Here is a 23,630-nt window from a genome sequence, read left to right as displayed (position 1 = left end):
GACAAAGCATAAAGATAGGAAATAATGACAGCAGAGAGTCACTTAGAGAGTGGAAGTCCAAAATAAATGCATTTTTCATCTTGAGCTCCATTAAGAAGTAAAGCAAAGAGTCACTTGATCTTTTAAACACTGATTTTTCTACCACACAAAATTAGTATTTTTCAGTATAAAATAGTATTTTTCTTCTTATTAATCTTTTCTTTTCTTATAGCTTATATGCCTCTTCTGACTGAATTCTGACCATTAGCAGTAGAATTTCAGAAAGGAACTCTTCCTGAGAGAAGTTCCTAGGAAGGTAGCCTTGTCTTAACAGTGGTTTAAACATACCCTAAGCGGTTCTGTATGAACCTGGTTCATTTGCTCTCTTTGTTTTTGTGATTTTGATGTCTTTCAGACAGACTTGAAAAGAAGACACTTCTACTTTTGTGAGATAATTTATTTTTTTCTGAATTCTGAAGTAGACTGCCATACCACCCAAACACATGAGTAGGGCATCACTTTTTCATTTATAAAGTTAATAGGTCACACTGAGAGCAAGGCAGATCTTGCATTGCTTCTCCACATGGCAAGTGATCTACCTTTTGGAGATCTTAGGTAGGAATTATGTACAATAAGAGACATACTCTTGTGTTTGAGCTTTACACTATTTAGACCTAAAAAGATCATTCAGGTCTCAGTGTGAACTTCCAGTTCATTTAATTGATAAATTTTATTAAATTAGCTATAGGATTTGTAAATATATTTTTTGATGGATCAGTTAATCTCAGTAGAAAAAATCTAAAGATGTAGTCTGAATTTTCTTGTGGTACAAATACTGTTCATTAAACTGTAAGCAAATTAGGTACATTCTCTTTTACTGTATAAAAGGAGAAAGTACAAATTGTTAGAGATGTGACTTTTGTGTCAGAACCTAGAAGACAACATTCTTGAGAGATTGGTAGATATAACTAATGTTCAACATAAATTCTATAGATGATGGTTTCTAAAATTGAATGCTTGACTTACAGCGTAACCAACTTTCATTTTTTAAATTTTTAAAATTAAAAGTTTACTCGCACGTAATAAATATTATTCTTTTTCACCTCAACTCTCCTCTCTCATTATCCTCCTTCTCCTCTGAAAGCCATTTTACTTCCCAATAAGTTCCTCTTTTATTTTTATGCTTTCTTTGTAACCCCCTAGTTTAATTAGACTTTCTTGCCCGTCCATGGGTTTGAGGTTATTTATAGTAGCATGGGCAAATTACTAAAGGATATACAACTGAAAAAAAAATAACCTTCCTTCCTGCTCTCATGAATTGCTAATTAATCAAACAGATCTTTGAGAAAAAAATAGCTGACTTATATGTGTCACTTAATAAAATCTGAAATGAGGAATATAGAAAACTTGCTTACTTCTAACATTAAAATTGAGTAATCATAAGCACTTTAAATTTTTAAGGTTCAAGAGAAACTTTTCATTTTTAATTTGCTTCAAACCTTCTCCAACCAAAAATAATGAGAGTAAGTCTCATAGCACAATTTTAAAATTAAAGCTTTCTCTAATATACTTGAAAATACTTTGAAAAAGAAGTATCCAGAAAAAGCACATTAGCAATATTTCATTTACCCCCATTCTAAAAGTGGTAACAGTTTAAAAGCCTCATCATATTCAATTTTTACAAAGGACAATAATAATCCTCATTTTTTTTTTTTTTTTTTTTTTTTTTGGTTTTTCGAGACAGGGTTTCTCTGTGGCTTTGGAGCCTGTCCTGGAACTAGCTCTTATAGACCAGGCTGGTCTCGAACTCACAGAGATCCGCCTGCCTCTGCCTCCCGAGTGCTGGGATTAAAGGCGTGTGCCACCACCGCCCGGCAATAATCCTCATTTTTGACATAGTCATATATGGTTAATAGTAGCAAGAGTTAGCACATAAGATTAAATCTTCCCTTGAACAAGATATACTTGAGAAACTCAAATCTTAATAAAATATCTGAAAATATTTGGTTAGAGAAATAAGTTTCATAGATGGTTGATAGAGAAGTAATATTTTTCTACTTATTTTAAATTTCCATTTTTATTTTATTTCGACCAGTAGAAGGTTAATATTTCTCCTTGTTGCAATAGAAGGTTACTGCCAAGACTCTTGCCTTGATGCTCAATATAAATGATTCAGTGAAAGACTCAGGGAACTTTGCAGAAGATAGTACAGAATCTTGCAAGAAACAGAAGGCAAGGAGGGGGAGTGAAAATACTGTCTTCTAAGCATGGTATCTCCATGGGAATTGTGAGCTCAAAAAAATTGTCCCTGTTGGCACTAAGCTCCAGTTGCATGTCCAAATAGTCAGCTAAAGAGAGAGAAGACACTCATGTGATTTTTCCACTAGCAGCTGCTCTATTGGCAATTAATCGTTTCCTAGTGAGATAGAAGCATCAGATCTATTTGTACAGCCATTGGTGAGGCCACCAAGCTCTGATGGTTATTCCAAATTCTGGATCACACAGATGGTCTGTTAAACTCTGTTAAACACGAAACAAAACAAAAACTAACAAATGCAAGAAAGAGAATTATAAGGAAGAAAGATGTACTTGCATGGGTAGGAAGGAAAAAGAAAAAGTATAGATAGGGTGATAACAGAATATGTAATTTTGTATGAAATTGTTATAGAACAAAATGCACTAATAGTAGAAGTACTGCAAGCACCAGGTACACGAATTTAGATTTGAAAACTAGGGATGACTGCATTCAATATAATTATAATGTTTAAAAGGGAGGACTTGGAAACTGTCCCTAAATTACCTATGCAACTATATCTCCTGTACTTATCATTTACATATAGAAGTGACCTAGAGTTGAACTGGTAGATTTTGAAAATGACTTTAATTCTTACAGTGTCTTTTAAACTGAACCATACTGTTCTTAGTGGTCCCCTAGAGCCATAAATCTCAACAATTATTTAAATGTCACTCCTTGCTCACTAGCCAGAGATCAAGCTAAGTGTGAGATTTTTGAGGGAGCCTGACTTTACCTATAGCTCATTTTTTTCTCAAAGGATCTGTGCAAGTTCTAAGATATTAGAAACACTAACACAAAATGTAATGGTTTTGAAAATATGACACTAACCAAATTAGGGTAGAAAAACAAGATGAAATCTAAAAGTGAGATTATTAATAGATTATTATATAAATATTTTCACATTTACCAATGGCAAATCACCACCAACCATTGTTGTAGGTACTATCAACTACATCAAAGTAGCTATTATCAGTTAATTAACGTCCATAAACCATTTTTATTTTTTAGTGTTTTCGGGTCCAGAAACACCCAAAACAGCAGTTTTAAAATATTCTTGTTTTAAGTTCAGGAAAGTTAGAAGGGAGCTTTGGCTTTTTAATCATTTCCTAAATGTGCATCATTGCCTGGAGACTGAATTTGAGGATATGACTTAAACACCAGTGTAGACACTAATATTTTCTAGTAAAATAATTATGAATCTCTATATTTTCATGGTAGAAATTAGATGTTTATTCATTAGTTTTATCCTGTCTTCCAAGATGTAATGATTATATATTTGTTGGTTGGGTATTTACAAAGTCTTAGAGGGTGCCTGGGTTTTGTTGAGATCCTATAAAGAAAAGTTATTTTATCCTAGTCAAAAAAATAGAATATATATTCTGTATCTGGCCTGGGTTGAGACCTAACACTCCATGTTACTCAAACAGAAGACTTAATGCAGCTAAAACTGTCAGCAATTAGGGGATTCAATCTTAGGAAAGTTCATTGAGCTAAAGCCATGACAAATACATAGAGGAATAAATTATCCCTTCATTGATAAACATTTATTTCCTCCTTAGAAATCCAACTTTTCTTTACTTAGAAAAGAATAACTTTCCTTTTTATTAATTTTTTTCTTGATTCCAGATGTTTGCTAAAACCTGAGAATGTTTTTCCCTGACACTTGGGATGTTCTACCATTTTTATCTGATGCATCTGCCCCATTTCTGCCATGTGACTAGACAAATCACATGATCTTTATCTTCCTTTCCTCCATCTTTCCCCAACAGGTATCTGCCAATATCTATAGCTTGCCTGACTGGGTTCCCTGTTTCAAACTCTAATACAATGGTTGTAGAACTTCTTTTTGAGTACATTCTTTATTCTGTTTTATTTAGTTATCTATTTATTTATTTTGATGATTTTATTGAGACAGAGTTGCACTGTGCAGCCCTGGCTGTCCTTGAACTTGCTATACCAATAAGGCTGACTTAGAAATCAGAGATCCTTCTGTTGCTGCCTTCCAAGTGGTGGTATTAATGTTATATATCACTATGCCCACCTCCAAATCCATTTCTTAAACTGCTTTGTTAATGAAATTAAGAAACAAGATAAGGGACCACAATTTCTTCTATAACCTTATGTCATATTTCAATTTCTTTAACCAGTATTGATTTTTCAGTTCCTCAGAAGAAGAGTCCAACCTGATTGACCAGTCTTTTAAGAGAATTCTGTAAGCAGTTAATTGCTGTTGGACTACGGTCTTTTATCCTGTCACTTGTAATATTTTTAATAAAATGTTGATTGGCCAGTAGTCAGGCAGGAGGTATTGGTGGGGCAATGGCAACCAGGCAGGAAGTAGAGCCATGGCAAGAAGAATTATGGGAACAGGGAAGTTTCAGTCTGCAGTCCTGACCCAGCCTCAGGAAAAGCGGGACTGATGGAACATGCGACCAAATCGGACTCTCTGAGGGTGGCTGATGGTGGAGGCTGACCGAGGAGCCAAGGACAATGGCGATGGGCTTGGTCTCTACGACATGGACGGGCTCTGTGTGAGCCTTGTCAGTTTGGTTGCTCACCTTCCTGGACCTGGGGGGAGTTGGGAGGACCTTAGACTCAACATAGTGTAGAGAACCCTGAATGCTCTTTGGCCTCAAGAGGGAGGGAGTGGAGGTGTGGGTGGAGGGGAGGGGAGGGAAGGAGGAGGAGGAGGGGAGGAGATGGCAATTTTTAATAAAAAATAAATAAACTGGAAAAAAAACTTTTTTCACACTATTATGTATATACTCAGTGAACTTAAATTCACAATGTTTGATGTACATACGAAGGATCCTTTTTAATAGTTTATATTCTAGGTGTTTCTGCCTATAGCTTGTCAGGTTCCAGTGAGTTTTACTTGATGTAGTTAGAATTTCTCCTGTAGAGGCATTGGATGAAGAAAATACAGTCTTGTCAGCAAGTATAAACAATGTTAACTAATTAGATTGTATCCAATTCTCTATCCCAGTACCTCTTAATGCTCATTGAAGAACTTGACGAATTCAAAGACACTAAAATTTACATCGTGCTAGAATACACATGCAAATCCACTATCCCAGAATGGGTTTCGTAAAAACCACTTTTGGGCAGTGTAGAGAAAAGGCATCCCTCAACAAGTAATGAACAAATGATTAAAATGGAAGTCACTAGCTAATTGCGGCAGCCATTAAAAGGAGTTAAATGACAATGAGGTTTCTTAGTACATGAATTACTTATAATTAAGGGATGACCTTTACGGTTGTAATTAAGTTTCCTTTGCTCCATTCACTCTGAATGACTAGTTGAACTTCACAGTAACTTCTAACCATTCACCAAAAGCACAGCAGGAAGCACTAGCTGTCACTTGCCACCTCTTCCAAGAAAAGTCTAGAATTTCTTGCTGCCTTTTATTCCAGATTTTCTGTCCTATCATTTATTTTTGAATATGTATTGATACCTTAGGGCAGACAATGTTTGTCTGTATTAGGATATTATGATGTTTCAACTATATTATGTTACAATAACATACAACAATTATGTATTTTATAAATGCATGTTATATATAAATTATACAAATCAAGTTCCTAAATGATAATATATTACAAAAAAGTACAGTATTCATGGAACTATATTTTACAAGGAAATAAAAAGGTTTATGAATTTTAGCAAATGTATAAGTAACAAATATGTGTAACTTATTCAAAGTCTATGATAATACTATCCCCCAGTAAAAACAATTTTTTTACTAAATTTTTTATAAAAAAATTTTAATGCAATGTATTGCTAAGCATATGCAAAAGTAATCAATCTACATCATATCCACTTAATTCAAAAATGAGTTATTTGAATCAATAAGATACCTAACGAGAAAATTCAGCTCTCTGAATATGTACAATGTATTACTAGAAGATTTTTTAAAAATTTGGTCTCATTTAGTTTGATCATTTTCCAAAACATTATAATATTTTTGAGGTTTGTTTTATTTTAACGTTGTAATTAACTCCAGGACTATTGTAATTTTGAAGGTAATTCCAAATCACAAATTAAGTTTTTACTAAAATTTGAATTTTGTTTCTCTCTTCAACTTTCACCTTTTCCCCTATTCTTTTGATATTTTCTTCTCTCTTCTGATCTATCTTCGTTTGTTTTGTAGCTTCAGTAGTTTCCAGGCTTCAATGTAATTTGCATATTGAGAATTAAGGACACTGTCCAGAATAGCACAAATGCTTAATAAGTATCTTTCACATTAATTATAATAATGAGAATATGCAGCCAGGTAAGTCATCTCCTTCCATGTGGTAAGTGACTCACGCTAAGTCTGAGAGTAATTTGGAAGCTTTTTCTGTCATTTTTTCTTTATAGTGTATCTTTATTAAATCTAATTACCATTCTGAAATCTGAAGATGTCCTTATTTTAAACTCTGGATATCTGATCTTATCCTATTTTAGCAGTGTACAAAACCTGGAGATGATTAAAGGTTGGGGTATCTGTAGATCAAATGTGCATATTTAAGTTTTATGTAAGGCAGCTATTTCATTATATTTTTATTCTCTTGATTTTATTTATTTCCTACGGTTTTCCTTTTATATTGGGTAACATTTGGCCCATCTTTTATTTTAGTTTCCCTCAATTTTTACCCTATAATTATTGTCAGGTTTGCTTCTTTGACTAAGAGACTCGTGAGTAGATGGAGGATTACATTTTGTTTTCCGTGTGCATGCACACATATGGAGTGTGAATGTGTCCCTACAGAGATCAGGAGAGTCAGAGGTAATGCTTGGATGGTGGTCCCACCTGCCACCTAACTAATCTTTGTGCAGGCCTACCTTAAGAGCCTGTTGCCTGAATGGCAGGCTAGCGGTCTGGCAAGTGAGCTCCTGGGTGATTTTCCTGACTCCACCTCCCATTTTACCCAGGTTACTGAGATCCCCCTATGACACTTGGCAGCACTCTCTTTGTTCACTAGGTCATTTTCCTAGCTTCTACATTCTTCATCCTATTGTCCTTTCATTTCATCAAATAGATACTCCATACCCTCAATGGAACTGTAAACTACCTTTTAATTAATCCTTACTTTAAATATTCATCAATATTTTGTGTGTGGTGTACATTTTAAAAAATGTTTTATTTGTATTTTATGTTAAGTGTATTTTATGTTAAGTGTATTTTAACATAAAATGTTAGTACTTTGCCTGCATTTTATGTCTATTTACCACATATATGCCTGGTGCAAAGGATGCCGGAAGAAATATCAGATAACATGGAACTGGAGACAGTAATAGTTGTGACTTGATGTGTGGAGACTGAACCCAGGTTCTCTTTAAGAGCTAACATTATGCTAAATTACCGAACAATCTCTGCAACCCTGAAGCATTTCATTACTTAAAAAATTTATATAAACAAGAAACAAAAGATGAGAAGTCTAATATGTTTAACTGTAGCTTAAAAAGAGGAAAAACAAAATTGTCAATATAATTTAGGAGAAATAAGAATAAAAAAGTAAACTAAAAGTGTATCACTTTTAAAGTCTATTCAACTATTGAATATTTAAAATTCATATACTATTTTTCTCTATAAAACTCATGAAAATTAGTATCTAAAATTACCTATAGTTATAAGAAAAAGAAATTGTGAAATAGTTCCAACCTTTCTTGAAGCAAAAGAGCTACTAAATTTTAAGAAGAGAAATGTTTCCTCTATAAAATAGCAAAGAATTAGAAATATAAGAGTAAGTAAGCATAAAAAGATGAATATATTTACAGTAAGATAGATTAGTAGAAGTCACTAGATAACACTGCAAAAAACTCTATGACTTAAAAATAAATATCTAGGAACAGCTTTCAGAATGGCAATCCCTCTTTCCTGAACAATGATCATTGCTAGTGTAAACTATTCACATGTACACAAATATATACACACTTAAAGTATATAAAATTTGCTATTGTCAGATTCAAATTACTAAAACCATTGTTTGAGAAGGCCTATGAAATCTTAGAAAGAACTTGTGGAAACTTGTCACTCTGCCTCCACCCTGTTGCCAACTCAGGAGCTGGGATGGATACAACCAACAGAACTGGATCACTGGTCAGCACTTGTAGATACTGTGTAATTTGACTTTCATGACTTTGACAAAGTACCTAGTAGAAAGATCTTCAGGGAGAGAGGTGTTGTCATAGCTGATGGTTTTTAGAGGATTGTGTCTATGGTCCCATGATTCTATTGCTGCTCCTGAGGGAAGGCAAGACTGCCATAGCAACAAATCCTCTTGATAGAAGAGTCTGTATATCTCAGAAAACAGACAGTGCCAGGGATAACAGACAAGGCTATCCCTTCCTGAGCATAGTGAAAATAACTATTTATGAGAGAGGAGTAATATTATGCAGACTGAGCCACCTGTATATACATACATATATATATATGTGTGTGTGTGTGTGTGTGTGTGTGTATGCATGTATATATACATGTATGTATGCAACCATGTAACAACAATTAAAGAAAAAATGAAAGTTTAAGGGAGTGTTTGAAGGAAGGAAAGAGAAGGAGAAAGTGATGTAACTGCTATCTCAAAAAATAATTTATAAAAGAAAATTTATGTTTTTTAATGCTCCATCAAAGTTTTAAAAAGCTTTAAATCCTCACAATAGATAAGAACTTCTAACAACATTAAAATTAGTTACTAACGGAATGTTTAATTTTCAAAATTATCCAACTTTAATAAAAATAGTAATATTATCAGAGTAAATAGAAATAGCAATCAAAGTGGATACAGATTTATTTCATTCTCATTCATTTTCCTCCTCTTTATTATAAATCTTTGAAGTAAGAAAACAGACAAAATTGAAAGACAGTGATGTTTTATTAAAATTATTATTAGTCTGCATTTCTCCAAAAAAAGATGAGAACATTTGCTTCTATCCTGTTGAGGTAAAAGGTCTGGATTTTCCTCTCACCTGGAAACAGTATGTAAGACATTGGATACTTATAGGATAAGAACAGACCAGCTGAGCACTATCATGTTTGTGAGGTGAAAGCTTGGTAGGATATCGCGCATGGAAGGGGTCTATATTGAGCTAGCTGGGCTCCACTTAAAGAATTGAAGCTTCTAAGAGTGTCAAATCATTTTTGCAGGCCCAGGATCAAAGAAGAGAGCTATGCAGAGAATACCACATCTTTAAGACCTCCCATTAACAACAAAGTAGGTACTAATCACTGCATCTGAAGAAGAGTCTGAGGCGGAGCAAAGGCTATCTGCAAGATAAGAGGAATAGCACCTGTGCTTAGTAGAGGGCTGCTAGTGAGCTGTTCCACCAATCAGAATGCAACACTCACATTTTACTACTTGGTCCTCAGTAAAAGTGTTTATCAGTAATGAGGAAAAAAAAAGTAAAGCCTAGAAAAAGACTTTACCTGACTAACAGGAAATTTGAATGGTCACAATGAAGTACTTTTTCTGAGCTAATAGCTAGAAGAAAGCTTAGGATATATTTCTTCAAATAATAAAACGTATTTTAAATAGCAAAGCAAGAGTAATTATAATATTCACTAGAAAAAAAAACAGGTAAGACAAAAACTAACAGTATCAAAATATAGTGAAAAAAAAAAGAGTCACATAACATGACTTAGTCCAGGGAAGAAGCATATGAAACTTTAAGGAAGAGAAAATCAAACAGTTGGAGCTGAACCTGAATAATACAGTGCACAGGAACAATAAAGGCATTAAAACACACACAACTACTGTGTCACCTTGCCCAGACTTAATACATGCAGGGGTGCTTAGTCTTCGTGCAGCTTGCTATGGCATGTTTTATTGATACTCATGGGAGACCTGAACTTTGCTGGATGGAGACAGAAGAGGAGAGTATTGGGGGGTAGCAGCAGGGGGGAGATAGGGAAGGGAATTGGAGCAGAGGATCTGTGAAGGCTGTGGCTAGGATGTAAACCAAATAGACAAACAGCAAAACTACAACAAAAACCACACACAACTCATTCAGTATTGAAAGAAAATTTAAACTTAAGTTATATGATTTATTGAAATCATTTTATTAAATTATGCAAATGTTGTGATAACTTCCAAACTCGGGAAAATAAGAAAGAAGAATAATAACAAAATTTGGACTCTAGAAATTAGAACAACCACTTTAGAAAATAGCTGATTATCTTCCTAAAAATCCTGAATGTATACACATCAAAAAACATAAAATTACCAAATTATGATGTAGTGTGAAAGATGAAATGATAATACTTTAAATTATTCTTTATATAGTTAATGCAAGTGATACAGAGAAGTTTTTATTATTTTCTTCTGTTTTAAATATAAAGTCATAATCTCTGGCTAACAACTACAATCTTTTATTCAAATGAAGGCATTTAGGTTAAATGAATCATTATAAGAAAACCAGTTTGTGAAATCAAAATGGGACTATGAGTGCAGAGTCCAGCAGTTCTCAAAGTTGATCCTCTGTATAAGTTTGATTGAAAAATGAAGCAAAAAAGAGGAAAGTAATTATATGACCAAAGAATATTGCTAAGATGTAGGTTAGAGCAAAGTTCCCAGAAACATTAAAATATGGAGTGCACTTAGATTTAATTTTAGATAATAGTTAAGAACAGACTTAAAAGATTCATAGAAGAGCAGGGACATCTTCTTAACTGAAGAATTTACGAACATGCCCTTCACTTTGTTAAACACCTGTTAAGGCATTTTGTTTATTTAGTATAAGCTTAAGGATTTGTTAAATGTATTTTAAAATCATAAAAAAAAATAGTGACGGTGGAATAATAGCAAGAATTTGGTTTAGTATAACTGTTCAGAGTCAAGTAATCTTTGGGAGTTTTCAAAAAAAAAAGAAACTAACACCTGGCTTTATGTTAATCAAAATGGCCTAACACCTTTAGGGAAACAGAAAAGGGGCCACTGCTACCTTTCTAACTTATGACAAGTAATATATGAAGGCATGTAAAGTAAAATTAGGCTGTCCTTAGCCAATTAAAAATTGACTTCAGCACTACCTTTGATGTATATTAAAATATACCCTTAAAATTGTTTTATGGAAAAACTGTAGTTGAAAATCATCTCAAGCTTCTTGGGAGAAAAACTGAAATGCATGTAGGGAAATGGAGCAGTGACAATTGTACTGAAATGGGTGTGATTAGGTCTGGCAGAGCTGAAGAACATGGCACAATGTCAAGTTTTGGTGGATGTGCAATCCAACTAATTCAACTTCAGATTTAAAATAAAATATGACTGATCACTAAATTTCTAATTCTGCTCTGGTTTTAAGGGGAAAAGTTTATTGTCCAAGAGATTCAGGAACCTGGAATCCTGAATATAGCCTTTCATCATCAAATAGCTCACTTAAGATTCTTTGAAATATGTCTTGTCTTTGGAAAGGACCCTATGAAAAATTACTCCATTCTTATCTAATTCGAACATTATTAGTTTATGCTTGTAATACGTCTGACTTTCTGAGCATTTTTTTTTATTTTTTTTTTAAGAATTAAGGTTTTTATTTTTTTTTTTGAAGAGAAATAACTTTTTTAATTAAAACAAGAAAATTGGATGAAAATGCATTCAATGATTATATCATTTTGCTGAGTATGACTTTTAGCATATTGAAAAGTCGTTTAGTTAACATGGAAAATTATAGATTACATTTGATTTGGAAATTCTCATGTACACACCCAAACACATACACATATGTGTATTGTATTTCATTTGTATTTAACTCCAATAACTCTCGCCTACATTGGTCACCATTGTCTGCTCACATAGTCTCACTTCTTTTTTTTTTTTTTCCTCATGGTTTATTTTTTTTTTATATTTAAAAATTTCCATCTCCTTCCCTCCTCCTCCCCCCTCCCTCCGCTCCTCCTCCCCCTTCCCTCCTCTCCTTCTCCCCCTTCCCTCCCCTTCCCTCCACCCATACCTCCCCTCCCTCCTTCTCAAGGCCAAGGAGCCATCAGGGTTCCCCACTCTATGCTAAGTCCAAGGTCCTCCCAACTCCCCCCAGGTCCAGGAAGGTGATCAACCAAGCTGAGAAGGCTCCCACAGAGCCCGTCCATGCAGAAGAATCAGAGCCCAGAGCCATTGTCCTTTGCTTCTCAGTCAGCCCCCGCTGTTGGCCACATTCAGAGAGACGGGTTTGGTCGCATGATCCATCAGTCCCATTCCAACTGGAGTTGGTGATCTCCCTTTAGCATTTATATTCCATTCAAAAACCCCCAAATCTAGTGCTAAATCTCAGAACACCTCCCTTTCAGATGTGTAAACAGGAAAATTTATCCCTCCCTTGTAGCTGTTTCTTCTACTGCAGCACAGTAAATTACACATGGTTAATGAATAAAAGCTAAGCACCTTTGCTCTCCCGGGAGTTTTAAAGCTCACTTGGGTCTTCCCATCACTAAATGGAGGTCTTCATTGAAGCCTATGCAAATCTTGTTGACATCGTCAAGTTCACTGGTGGTCAGCAGTTCGTTTTGCCTCTTCTGTGTGTCTGAGGTTTCAGTTTTCTTATTGCTGAAAGGACAGGTCTCTGCTGCTAGAGTATGCTAATGGTTCTCTAGCACATGACTCCAACAATGTGTTTAAGCACCTATTGCTTTTCTCCAAGACTGACAGAGGAAGATCTTCCCCACTCTTTTCCTCTTAAAGACCTTAACTTCATATGTCAGATTCATTTTGATAATTTGCCTTCCACGAGTGCAGAAGGAATCTATGACTATGGATGCAAGACTCCTTTTACCATATAAGGTAAAATAATCAAAGCAGCCAGCTCCCTTCATATTCAGGATTTCCTCCTACACTTAAGGAAATGGGGTTACGTGAGGACACGGAGTCCTTGAGGGTGATCACAAATTTTGCTTAATACATTAAAGTAAAAGCTTGTTATCCAGAAAAGGAAATCTCAAGATTTGGTAATAAGAAATGCTCAAGCTGCGGATTACCAAGCATATAAATAGAATAAAAACTTTAATGCAGCTGCCAGCTCTCTGGGCGCTGAACAATTTAGGAAGGCAATGCACACTTTTTTCACAGTAAATGGCAGAGACCCAGACTTCCGTACTTCCCAGAAGATTAAAGGCTGCAGTGAAACACCTGTGGTTTGGATGCAGAGCTGCCCAGAGGCACCAAAGGGATGTCTGAGTCAATGTGCCCAGGGGCCGGGAACCCAGAGTTAGATGGAATTGTGATGGTTTCATTCTATCCTTGAAAGCTTTTTAGCAAAAGTAAGTCTCACTCCTGCTCAGATAATATATGGTTTTCACAGCATATCTGAACTCTAAATCCTTGCCTGTCTCCTAACCACACCATATAGAAAAGTGCATCATTATTCCAACCACTTAACTTAATAAAAGAGATAAATGGAATCTCTTACTATAGAATGTCCTGTAACTTACTCCTAGCATCAGCCCAAATGATAGATTTATAAAGATCTCTTTATTCAATAAGCATTATTAACAAAATGTTTGCTTGTGAATGAACACTTGAGGGGTTTGACTTTTACAAAGAGTAGGTTTGGTCTCTCCTTCTTTGGCCCAGACTTCAGTCAGTTCACGTATTTGTGCCTGAGAGACCCCTCAGTCATTAAGTCAAGCCTTAGTCATTTTGTGAATGTATTCACAGACCACTGCTATTCATAATTTTAATTTAAAGATACACTTCAGCAATCGTTTTCAAATATAGAAACAGTAAGAAAAATGATAAAATATCTACAGTGTACTTAGTGATACTTTGTACATGGCAGCAGTTTCTATGCATTCAGTCGTGTATGCGACTTGCTTTGCCAGTGTCAGCTAGACATTATTACACTAGTTTAAAGGATGAGAAGATAAAAGTCACAAAAATAAAGAATTTTCATATAGATGATTTATATTTATTCTGTTCTCTGTGTGGATGTGGTCTCCAAAGAGGAGAACAGGAGTCTTTCAAACATGAGGCATAGTAGAGAAATGCACATTCTCAGGTTCTACTCACTATTTAACCAGAATATCTGGATCTAGAATACTGTAATCTAAGATACAACATTCTATGTATGCAATTATGAAATTTACTGAAATTTAAGAACATGAAACCTCTGTTCCTTACATATATAGATGTGATCAAGTAGTATGTTCTAGTAAAAAATTTACCCAGGAACACGGAAATAAAATTCATAGGTTAGGTTATCCTAAAGAAAGATACATATTTTTATAGACATTGCTCTTCATAGAAAGTTATTCTAATAATAATTTTTTTAGTAACTGTAGTCATCTTAAGTATCTCCAGATCAGGTGTCTTGGATTATTCATGTGCTGCTTCTCTTATGTGCCCTGATACATGAGAAAATTTGCTGAACTGAGTTGAACTGCTTTCTAGTAGCCTCACTTTCCCCTGTGTGTGCTCAAAGTTGCAAGTGATACTGTGCTAAATTCAGCCAGGAAGTAATGGAAGTCATAAATACATAATATATAGATATGCACACATACACACATATATATGTTCATATATACATAAATACATATAAGTGGTTCAAGATAATGATGGACCACTCAGGTGTGGAGGGGTAGCTAAAATAACCATTCTGTAAAAGAGCACTTAGCATATTCAGAAGACAGCAAGCAAAATGAATGTTCTCTCCGTGCAGTCTACTGTAATTATTTTATTGACATGTTCACCTATCAGCATGAGGTTCACACCACTCAGGAAGTTCATCATCTTGTTGGGAAGACAAACAACCTAAACATCCAGAAGGGTTATAAACAGCCATGATACGTAGCTGAATTAAAGTATGGAGTTGATAACAGCTCTATAAACTGTTATTGCATTGGAGAGCATTAGGAATCCAGTCATCATTTCAGAATACAGAAGAGCATCATAGGCTGATTCTGCATATGTTTTTGTCACAGTATCTGTTCAGATCTTGATTTTGATGTCATTAATATTTAGTATTTTATAACACCAAATTTTTCTCAATTTTAGAGATAAACATAGCAACACTACATCCCTCCTTATATCTTTAGGGCTTTTTTTGATATTCAAAGGAGAGGGAAGGTTTGTTAAAAATTAATTTCATCCATAAAATATTGTATACTACTGGTTTTTCAGGAGGTTACAATGTTAAGTAGAGTCAATCGACATTAATAAACTAGCTCATGTGTTACCTTCTTTAACTACCATGGGGAGACAGTAGAGAATAGCTATTATAACATCAAGAAAATACTAAGAACATGTATTCAACAAACTAATTAAGTTTGTCAGAGTTAAGGAAGGGATGTGGGCTATAACACAATTCACTGGACTAGAGAGATATCTCATCTTTTAAGACCATTTTCTCCTCTATCAGAGAATATAACTTCAATTTCTGTTGATGTGGGATGAACCTCTGTATGCTGTGAATAGGTTTTATTGTCATTGGTTAATAAATAAGCTAGTGTGACCTATGATGGGACAGAATATCGCCTTGTGTGAAATCCAAACAGAGATACAGGGAAAAAAAGGTGGAGTTGGAGAGACACCAGCAGCTGCCAGAGGAGTATGATGCCAGAGCATTACTGGTGAGCCACAGGGCACATGGCAAGTTTAGGTTATTAAAACTGGGTTAATTTATGTGTAGGGCTTGCCAGTAAGAACCTTGAGACACATCCCATCATACAAACTAGGCAGTCACAACTACCCAAAACTCTGACTTACTCTTCTGATCTCCACAGTCATCCTAATATATGTGTCCTACATTTAACACAAACACATATATACACATAAATGCACATACACAGCATGCACGTGCATATGGACATTGAAAAGGACATGAATATGCACATATGTAGAGATGATAAATGAAGTCTTTTAAAAAAATCATTGACAATGCTTTTAAGAAGTTCTTGCAAACATAAACTGAGTCTTTCAAAGGAAAAGATATGTGGTGCTTAAGAATTTTTGCTCAGAATATTCCTGTAAACTGCAGAAGGAATTTTATACATATCCTAGAGTATTGGGCGTTCTATTGGTAGTACTTAACAAAGAACTGACCAGAACAAATACTTGTCAGTCCGGTAAATAGGAAAGCTGAATGAGGGGTTAGATTAGTAAAGATCTGAGGAGACTTAGAAAATTATAGCAAATGTATCCTAGAGTTAATATTAGGATGGAAGCTATTGAACCTCTTGAAAAAAAAGATTCAGGGTGCATAGCAATATGCTTTATTAGAGTGATAAAATGTCCAATTTAAGTTTTGTGTCTTACATTTCTCTTAAAACATTGAAAAAGTTATATCTAGTAGTTAGAGAAAGGTGGTGATTAAGGTTAAAATTATTGATAAGATACTATTATGAGGGCAGGTATATAAGAAGTAAGGTAGAAAACATGACAATAATTTTATAGATTACAATCTTGGTATGATAAGCAAACTCACTTGCTGGGATTTTATTTTCACTACTAGGAATCAAATAATTGGATACAAGAATTGAATGTAAAAATAACTAGAATTCTTGGTATAGCATGTCTTAGAGAAGATTAGACCAAGAATTATAATATTACCATGTCATAGGCAACTTGTTTGCACAATCACAATAACTAACTATCATAGTATCTTTAGTAATGTATATGTGTTATCATGCCTAACATCTTCATGTGGTTGGTGTAGGAGGTCCTTCAGTCTTTGTGTTGCTTTTATTGGTTAATGAATAAAGAACTGTTTTGAACCTATGGCAAGAGCAGAAGAAAACTAGGCGGGAAAAGTTAGGCTGTATGCTAGGAGAAAGAGGGCAGAGTCAGAGTGAAACCATGAAGCTGCCTGTGATAGATGCTGGGAACTTTAGCCTGTAAGCAACAGCCACATGGCAATATACAGGTTAGTAGCCAATAAGAAGCTAGAGCTAATGGGCCAAGCAGTGATTTAATTAATATGGTTTCTGTGTGACTATTTCGGGGTTAAGTGGCCAGGAACCAATAAGTGGCTCCCCCTCCTTCCAACATGTGGTATTAGAGACACAGTGTCTAACTAGAATGAACTACTTAATTCTATCATATATTAGCAATTTTCTATTTAAGATTCTTTGGAAACCTCAGATGATGTATTTTTGTTTGTGTCAGAGAAAGCCTGATCTGTACAAAACTTCTAAATTATTATGAATTTTTTACTGAGACAATTCAATTCTTTTACATTTATGAGAATAGCTAGAAATCAAAATTATTGATGTTTAGTTTTGCCCTTCAAAAGTTTATAGTTTCAGAAGTCTAAAAGATAAAGAAATAACTCATGCCATCTCCCTGACTATAATACATATTATGTCTATGGGACCGGAGATAATAGTATGCTTTCCACTCTCTGTTTTAAAATATAAATCTACACGTTTTTCCCTTACATTAACTTATCTTCTAGCCTTGTCATCTATGAAGTATATAGTAGTTCTAGGCTTGTAATTTTATAAGCAGAAAACAAAGTACCCTATGATTATATTAAAGATTATTATTTCTTTATTTTGTGTGTTTTTCAGGGTGGGACATCATGTGTGCATACACAGCTCAGAGGACCAGCCTGCAGAAGTGTGTTCTCATCCCATCATGTGGCTCCCTGGGATGGAACTCCAGTCTGCAGACTTGGTATCAGACCTTCACACTCGCTGAGCCATCTTGATGCCCCATAGTGATGATATTCATACACTTTATGAAATTATCTAACAAGAATTTGTTAAAACTCATTTGAATTATATTTAATTGGTAGGAAATAGTGTGGTCTGAAATATATAGAGAATTCTGTTTTAACACAGCCTTCTAATACCCGTATATTTTTGTCGACTTGAGGACTTTCCTCATGATTTACCTTTGATTTCTTTGTCATTTTTGAACCATCTTATATCAGCTGCAGGTTTACTGCCGGATGTCTTACAAGTTAGCTGCATCAGGTCTCCCTCCATGACTGGTGATGAAAATCCACTAATCTGCGGCTTCTCCGGAACACCTAAAATTTAATCGAATAAGGAAAGTGAGTGTCAATCTCTAGGAATCACCTAAACTCCTGGATGATAAAATAAACCTCTTCTGATATAGTGCGTATGCATACACAATATCCATAAAGAACTTTAAAATGTGTATACGTCAAAGTAGAATTTAAACACAAATTGTAAAATTTCACCTCCAAAAGAGTTTTTGTAAGCTTTAAGATACAACCACTCAAATGCCTTGTGATTTACCATTACAGCAGTCTGAGAAGGTAGAGTGTCTTGGGTGATTTGAAAAAAATAATGCCATATATTTAAAACAAATTTTGTTTTTAAGTGTATGGGAATGAACATGTGCACGTGGAAGGCTGCACAGATACCATGCTGGCATGTGGAAGTCATAGGAAAACCCAAGTGCATGTATGAGGCAGGGTCTTTCCTGCTGTTAAACACTGTGGTGCCTGCTCCATGCTAGTTGGTCCAAATAATTCCAAAGAATTTTTCATCTTTGATTCATATTTAGTTGCAGGAATGCTGGGTATTCAGGCCCATGCTATGTTAACTACCTTCACAAGGGTCCTAATTCTCCAAAGTCACGTGACCAGGCTTCCGCAAGAAGTGTTCTTACCTGCCAAACTATTTCTCCAGTCTGAGTATCACACATTTTCTATGTTATATTATTCAGTTATTTACTTTGAGGTCTATTAAAATATCATGCAGCAGTATTCTATAATAAAGGCTCAGGGAAGTTGTTCTCATTGTAGCACTTTAATTTAATCTTGAGAAGATTAAAATGTAAGAATATTAGAAAATTCCACTATGAGAAATACAAAGTTAAACAACAAAGGAAAAAGAGAAATAATCCTACTTCTCTTAACTAGCTAGGTGGCCTGTGTATACTCACCTTTATACCCTTAAAAAAATCAATGTCATACAGCCATTTAATAAACTGTGCTCTACAGTCAATTATTCTTTGAGTCTTGAGTTGGCTCTACAGAACAATGCATTAACCTCAGGCAATTGTTATCGGGGAACACTCCACTTTAGTGGATGTATCTTGTCCTTAACGGCAAACTTGTGAAGATTTTTATGAAATAGTTCCAGCGGGACTTGCAATGAAACATATTTCACATCCCAAGCACAGAACCAATTTGCTAGCTGGATTAACTTTAATATTCCTCTCCAAAAGGATGTTATGCATTGGCTATTTTAAATGCAACACTGTGTCTTTATCTAAAAAGGAAGGCAAGCTAGGGGCGAAAGGGAAAAAAAAAATCAATCTTTAAATTTCTCAAACTTGTTCAGTACACAGGTGCGTTTCAATGAACTGCAGCAATTTCAGCTGACTGGGGCACTGTGGAGTCGATGAGCTCTAAGCTGCAGCCTTATTTCCTCTGAATCTCTATGAATGCATTGCTTTTTCATGTCACTTTAACCTTTGGGAAAATGGTCTGATACTTAGAGAATAAAAGCCCAAGGAAGCTACAAGCTGCATGCACAAGTGACATTAGTTACTTCATTTACGAATCTAGAAAATACACATTTTTTTCTTTTTTCAAATAGAGACACATGGAAATGTCAGGGCCATTTAAATGTACTATGGTACAAAAAGAGGTCGTTTTTGAAAGCCACGGGGTTATTAGGGGAGGTCTCTATCAGGTGACTCAGACAGTAAGGTGAAGAACACACAAGTTAGAGTCATTGTGCTCAGGAGTCTATCACTTTTTAAATGGCTCCAAATCACACAGCATATGCACAATTTTGTTATAAAATTATTTGGAAGAAAAACAAAAGAAAAAAAAACAAATGAAAGAAACAATCAGATTAAAAAAAAAACAAAAATAAATAGTTACTTCCTAAGAAACAAAATGGCATTATGCTTTCTGGCATCCCATGTAACCTTTGTATCTCCCTTTGTCCACATCTAAAATTAAAGCAACTAAGTTATTCTTCAATGTCTTTTTTTTTTGTGAGACAGCAGTATATTAAGTTATGCCGATTGATTTGATGTTCAATAACTATTTTCTGATTGAACTGTGTTGTATCAGTGCACACCTTCTGGGAGTGTGATTACACAGCATTAGACTGTAGAACTTACCCAGGACAGTGAGATAGGCCCTGGAAGTTTTGACAGGCATTGTGAATAAGGAGCAGGTGTACTGCCCTTCATCAGACAGAGACACGTCACTGATACTGATGCTCAATTCATGCCAGGAAGCGCGAACCAGCTCGATCCTATTGTCCCGCAAAGCTGGAAAAAATATTGAAAGCATCAATAACACATATAAGTAAGCATATTTATAGATATATTATATTTTATCACAATATAATGAATATTTTATTTAACTATTCATTGAACCTTTACACCTTGAAACACATTAAAGGATATTTTAAGTACATGTATACATATATGTATATATTATATCATTGTATATACTATAACCTTATATATAGTTTAAAAGACAACAATTAAGAGCCCTTTAATCGTCAAATTATATGATAAAATCCCAAGTGTGAAAGAGGTTGATGATGATGAAAATGATTTCTTTCACATAATTTTTAAAAGATGGAATGCTAGCGGCAAAAAAAGAAAAGAAAATGAATAACAGATACATTTGGGGAACTGGAATTGTTAATAGTATTCCAAGATACCAACAAACAATTTTTGTGTATTAGAAAATAGTTTCTGTCATAGAGACACTAACTCTACAATATTTACACCAGAACTGACAATTACCTGAAAATTGCCGTGGCTTCCTTACCTGTTGCCTACATTTGCACTGATTGGGGAGTGTACTATGATAATGTATTTTTAGGTTAAAGTAACTTTTCTATTACAGCTATTTCTAGAGTATCTGTCAGAATCTTACAGAGTTTTGTACCTTTTCACTCAGCTGGCTGGGGAAAATGGAAGTTTACTGTGTACATCATTAAGAATAGCAATGCAGTCTAGAAGCAGGCGAGAGACAGTTAAGAGTTTCTCACTGACAACCAGCTTCAGAAAGCAACTCCATCTCCCCTGTGCCTTCTGCCTTGTCCCCATTAGAGACAACGGAACATCGTCAGTCCAATGCTGGGATCCCTTGCATCACCTTCACTACCAGCTAGTCTCTCCGGGGGAATATCTACTTTCTGAAGTGACAGGTCTAAGGGGGAAATTAGCGTTGACTTGTGTGAACCCAACACAAGTCAATTGGGCCAGACAGCACAACAAAGTCTCACAGAAACTGAACTCTTCCGAGATGCATACATACATGATAGATAGCTGCAAAGCAGAACCTACTTGCTATTCTAGAATCATGCTGAATGCACCTAGAAATAATCCTCTGCTCCAATAGCATCCAGCTTTGACTTTTAGCAGACAAAGATTCCAGGGCAAAGTGCACGAGGTAGTCAATTTTTGCTATGGTTATCTATAGGATTTATACTCTTCACAGGATTTAGAATCCCCTAGGGGACATATCTCAGCGTATTACTGTGAGGGATTATTTTAGGTTAGTTGAGGTAGAATGACCCAGGTTTACTGTGTGTGGCACCGCCCCTTAAGCTGATGGCCTCTACTGAATAAAAGGGGGAAAGTCAGCTGAGCATGTCTGTGATTTCTGACTACGGTGCAATGTGCCAGCTGCCTTTGTGTCCCACTGTCATTCTTTGCCCTTCTTTCCCTGATTTCTATAGCTCCGAAGTTGAAAGTCAAAATAAACACGTTCTTCTTCAAGTTTCTTTTGTCCGGTATTTTTATGACAACAGCGAGGCAAGGAAGAAGACACTGACCGACAACAAATACCCAGGAAGTAATACGTTTGATGAGGAGTGTAATCAAGGAACCAGCACTGAGAAGAATCAGATATTGGGGTTTTTGATAAAGACTTTGAAACAGCCACCATATGAAGTATTAAACCCAGGTCAAAAATCATTAAAATTAAACTCCATTTTAAAATAAAGCTTGCCTGAATCAGAGATTAAAAGAGCTGCACTGATCACACACACACACACACACACACACACACACACACACAAAACTTTAATCCCAGTAGCCACACTAGTTTGTTATAGAAACTGGGCAGTAGTGGTACACGCCTTTAATCCCAGTACTAGAGAGGAATATAAGATGGGAGAAGACAGGTTTCAGCTCAGTCTCATTCTGAGGATTCCTGGAGGCAAAGTAGTCATTTTTGAATTGAGGTAGAGGTAAGATCCAGTGGCTGGCTGCTTTGCATTTCTGGCCTTCAGGTTGAATAAACACTCTCTGATCTCCATTAAGATAAGAGCTGATATTTGTGGTTGTTGATATCATCAATGATATGAGAAAACCCATGACTTTTTAATACTAACCTACACAATAAATTACAATTTTTAAACAGAATTTAAAATAAATCAAAACAAAATTATACCAAATTCCAATAATACAAATTAACCCTTAATAGATATAATCAGAATGCAGTTTTTTAAAAGAGTGGTAGACTTATAAAGTTAGAGCATCGGGTTTCTCCCAATTAGAACATCCAAGAGAACTTAGATGGGAAGTTAAAAGAAAGAAAACAATATTGTCTTAGTGACCGTGAGAAATCCAACACGGTGTCACTATGCTCTCTGTAGAGAAAAAGGAAATCAAGTTGGAAAAAATACAATAAAAAGCATAATAATTAAACCTTTTTCAAATTGGTAAACAAACAAACAAAACATATATGTACAGAAATCAAGACACTGAGAATCTGAAGTAGGAAAAATCTAAAATCCAGGTCAATATACATTAAAATTAAACTAAATTTGAAAAATATTTAGAAGAAAATGGTAACACTAAACTGTTCCATGCATAAGCATATAAACTTCCATAATTAAATACTGTGCTTGAACCAAAACCTGAACTGCTGGGCTATACCTAGCTGAACACACACCTACATGCCTGCATGGACACAAGACTCTGGAACAGAGGCTTGCCACCTCCCTAGTGTGCAATATTTTCATGCAGTGCCTAGGATTATGGTGACCACAACCATAAAATCATTTGTTGCTTCTTCTTAACTGTAATTTGCCACTGTGAATGGTGATGCAAATATCAGAGAGGTGATCCCAATGGGGCAACGATCCTCATATTGAGAACCCTGTTCAAGAGGATAATGGTTGATTTTCTCTCATCTTGTATAGTCATGAGGAATCAATGGGAACAGGCAATACTTAAACTGTTTTAAAATAAACTTACAGTGAAAATTTGAAAATATTTTGAGTTTGGAGTCTTGGCCATAAACTGGATATTTTAATTTCTACAATGCTTTAGTCGGTTCATTTACTGAATATGTTTAGGATTTTAAAGCTTTGATTGCATTTGCTATACAAAATTTTACTACTTTTGACAATTAGAACTAAGCTGTAAAACAAAAAGCAATGGAAACTTAATGTCACTTTTGTTATTTACCAATGAACTTGACAAATTAATTCTCT

At 35.1% G+C, this 23,630-nt stretch overlaps 1 protein-coding gene across 1 annotated transcript in view; it reads right to left on the bottom strand.

Annotated features, from left to right (window-relative positions):
• Positions 1 to 23,630, bottom strand: part of Cadm2 (cell adhesion molecule 2) — a 211,215-nt gene that overhangs the window by 107,958 nt on the left and 79,627 nt on the right. Inside the window, exons 3-4 of the mRNA XM_038344371.1 lie at positions 20,287 to 20,439; positions 18,071 to 18,208 (exon numbers count right to left, since the gene is read on the bottom strand). Coding sequence (XP_038200299.1) covers positions 18,071 to 18,208; positions 20,287 to 20,439 — 291 coding nt within the window. The remainder of the gene's footprint in view (positions 1 to 18,070; positions 18,209 to 20,286; positions 20,440 to 23,630) is intronic.

Source organism: Arvicola amphibius, chromosome 10, assembly GCF_903992535.2.
Source record: "Arvicola amphibius chromosome 10, mArvAmp1.2, whole genome shotgun sequence".
NCBI lineage: Eukaryota > Metazoa > Chordata > Mammalia > Rodentia > Cricetidae > Arvicola > Arvicola amphibius.
The sequence above is the reverse complement of the archived record's forward strand: the minus strand, read 5'-3'. Positions and strand labels throughout refer to the sequence as shown.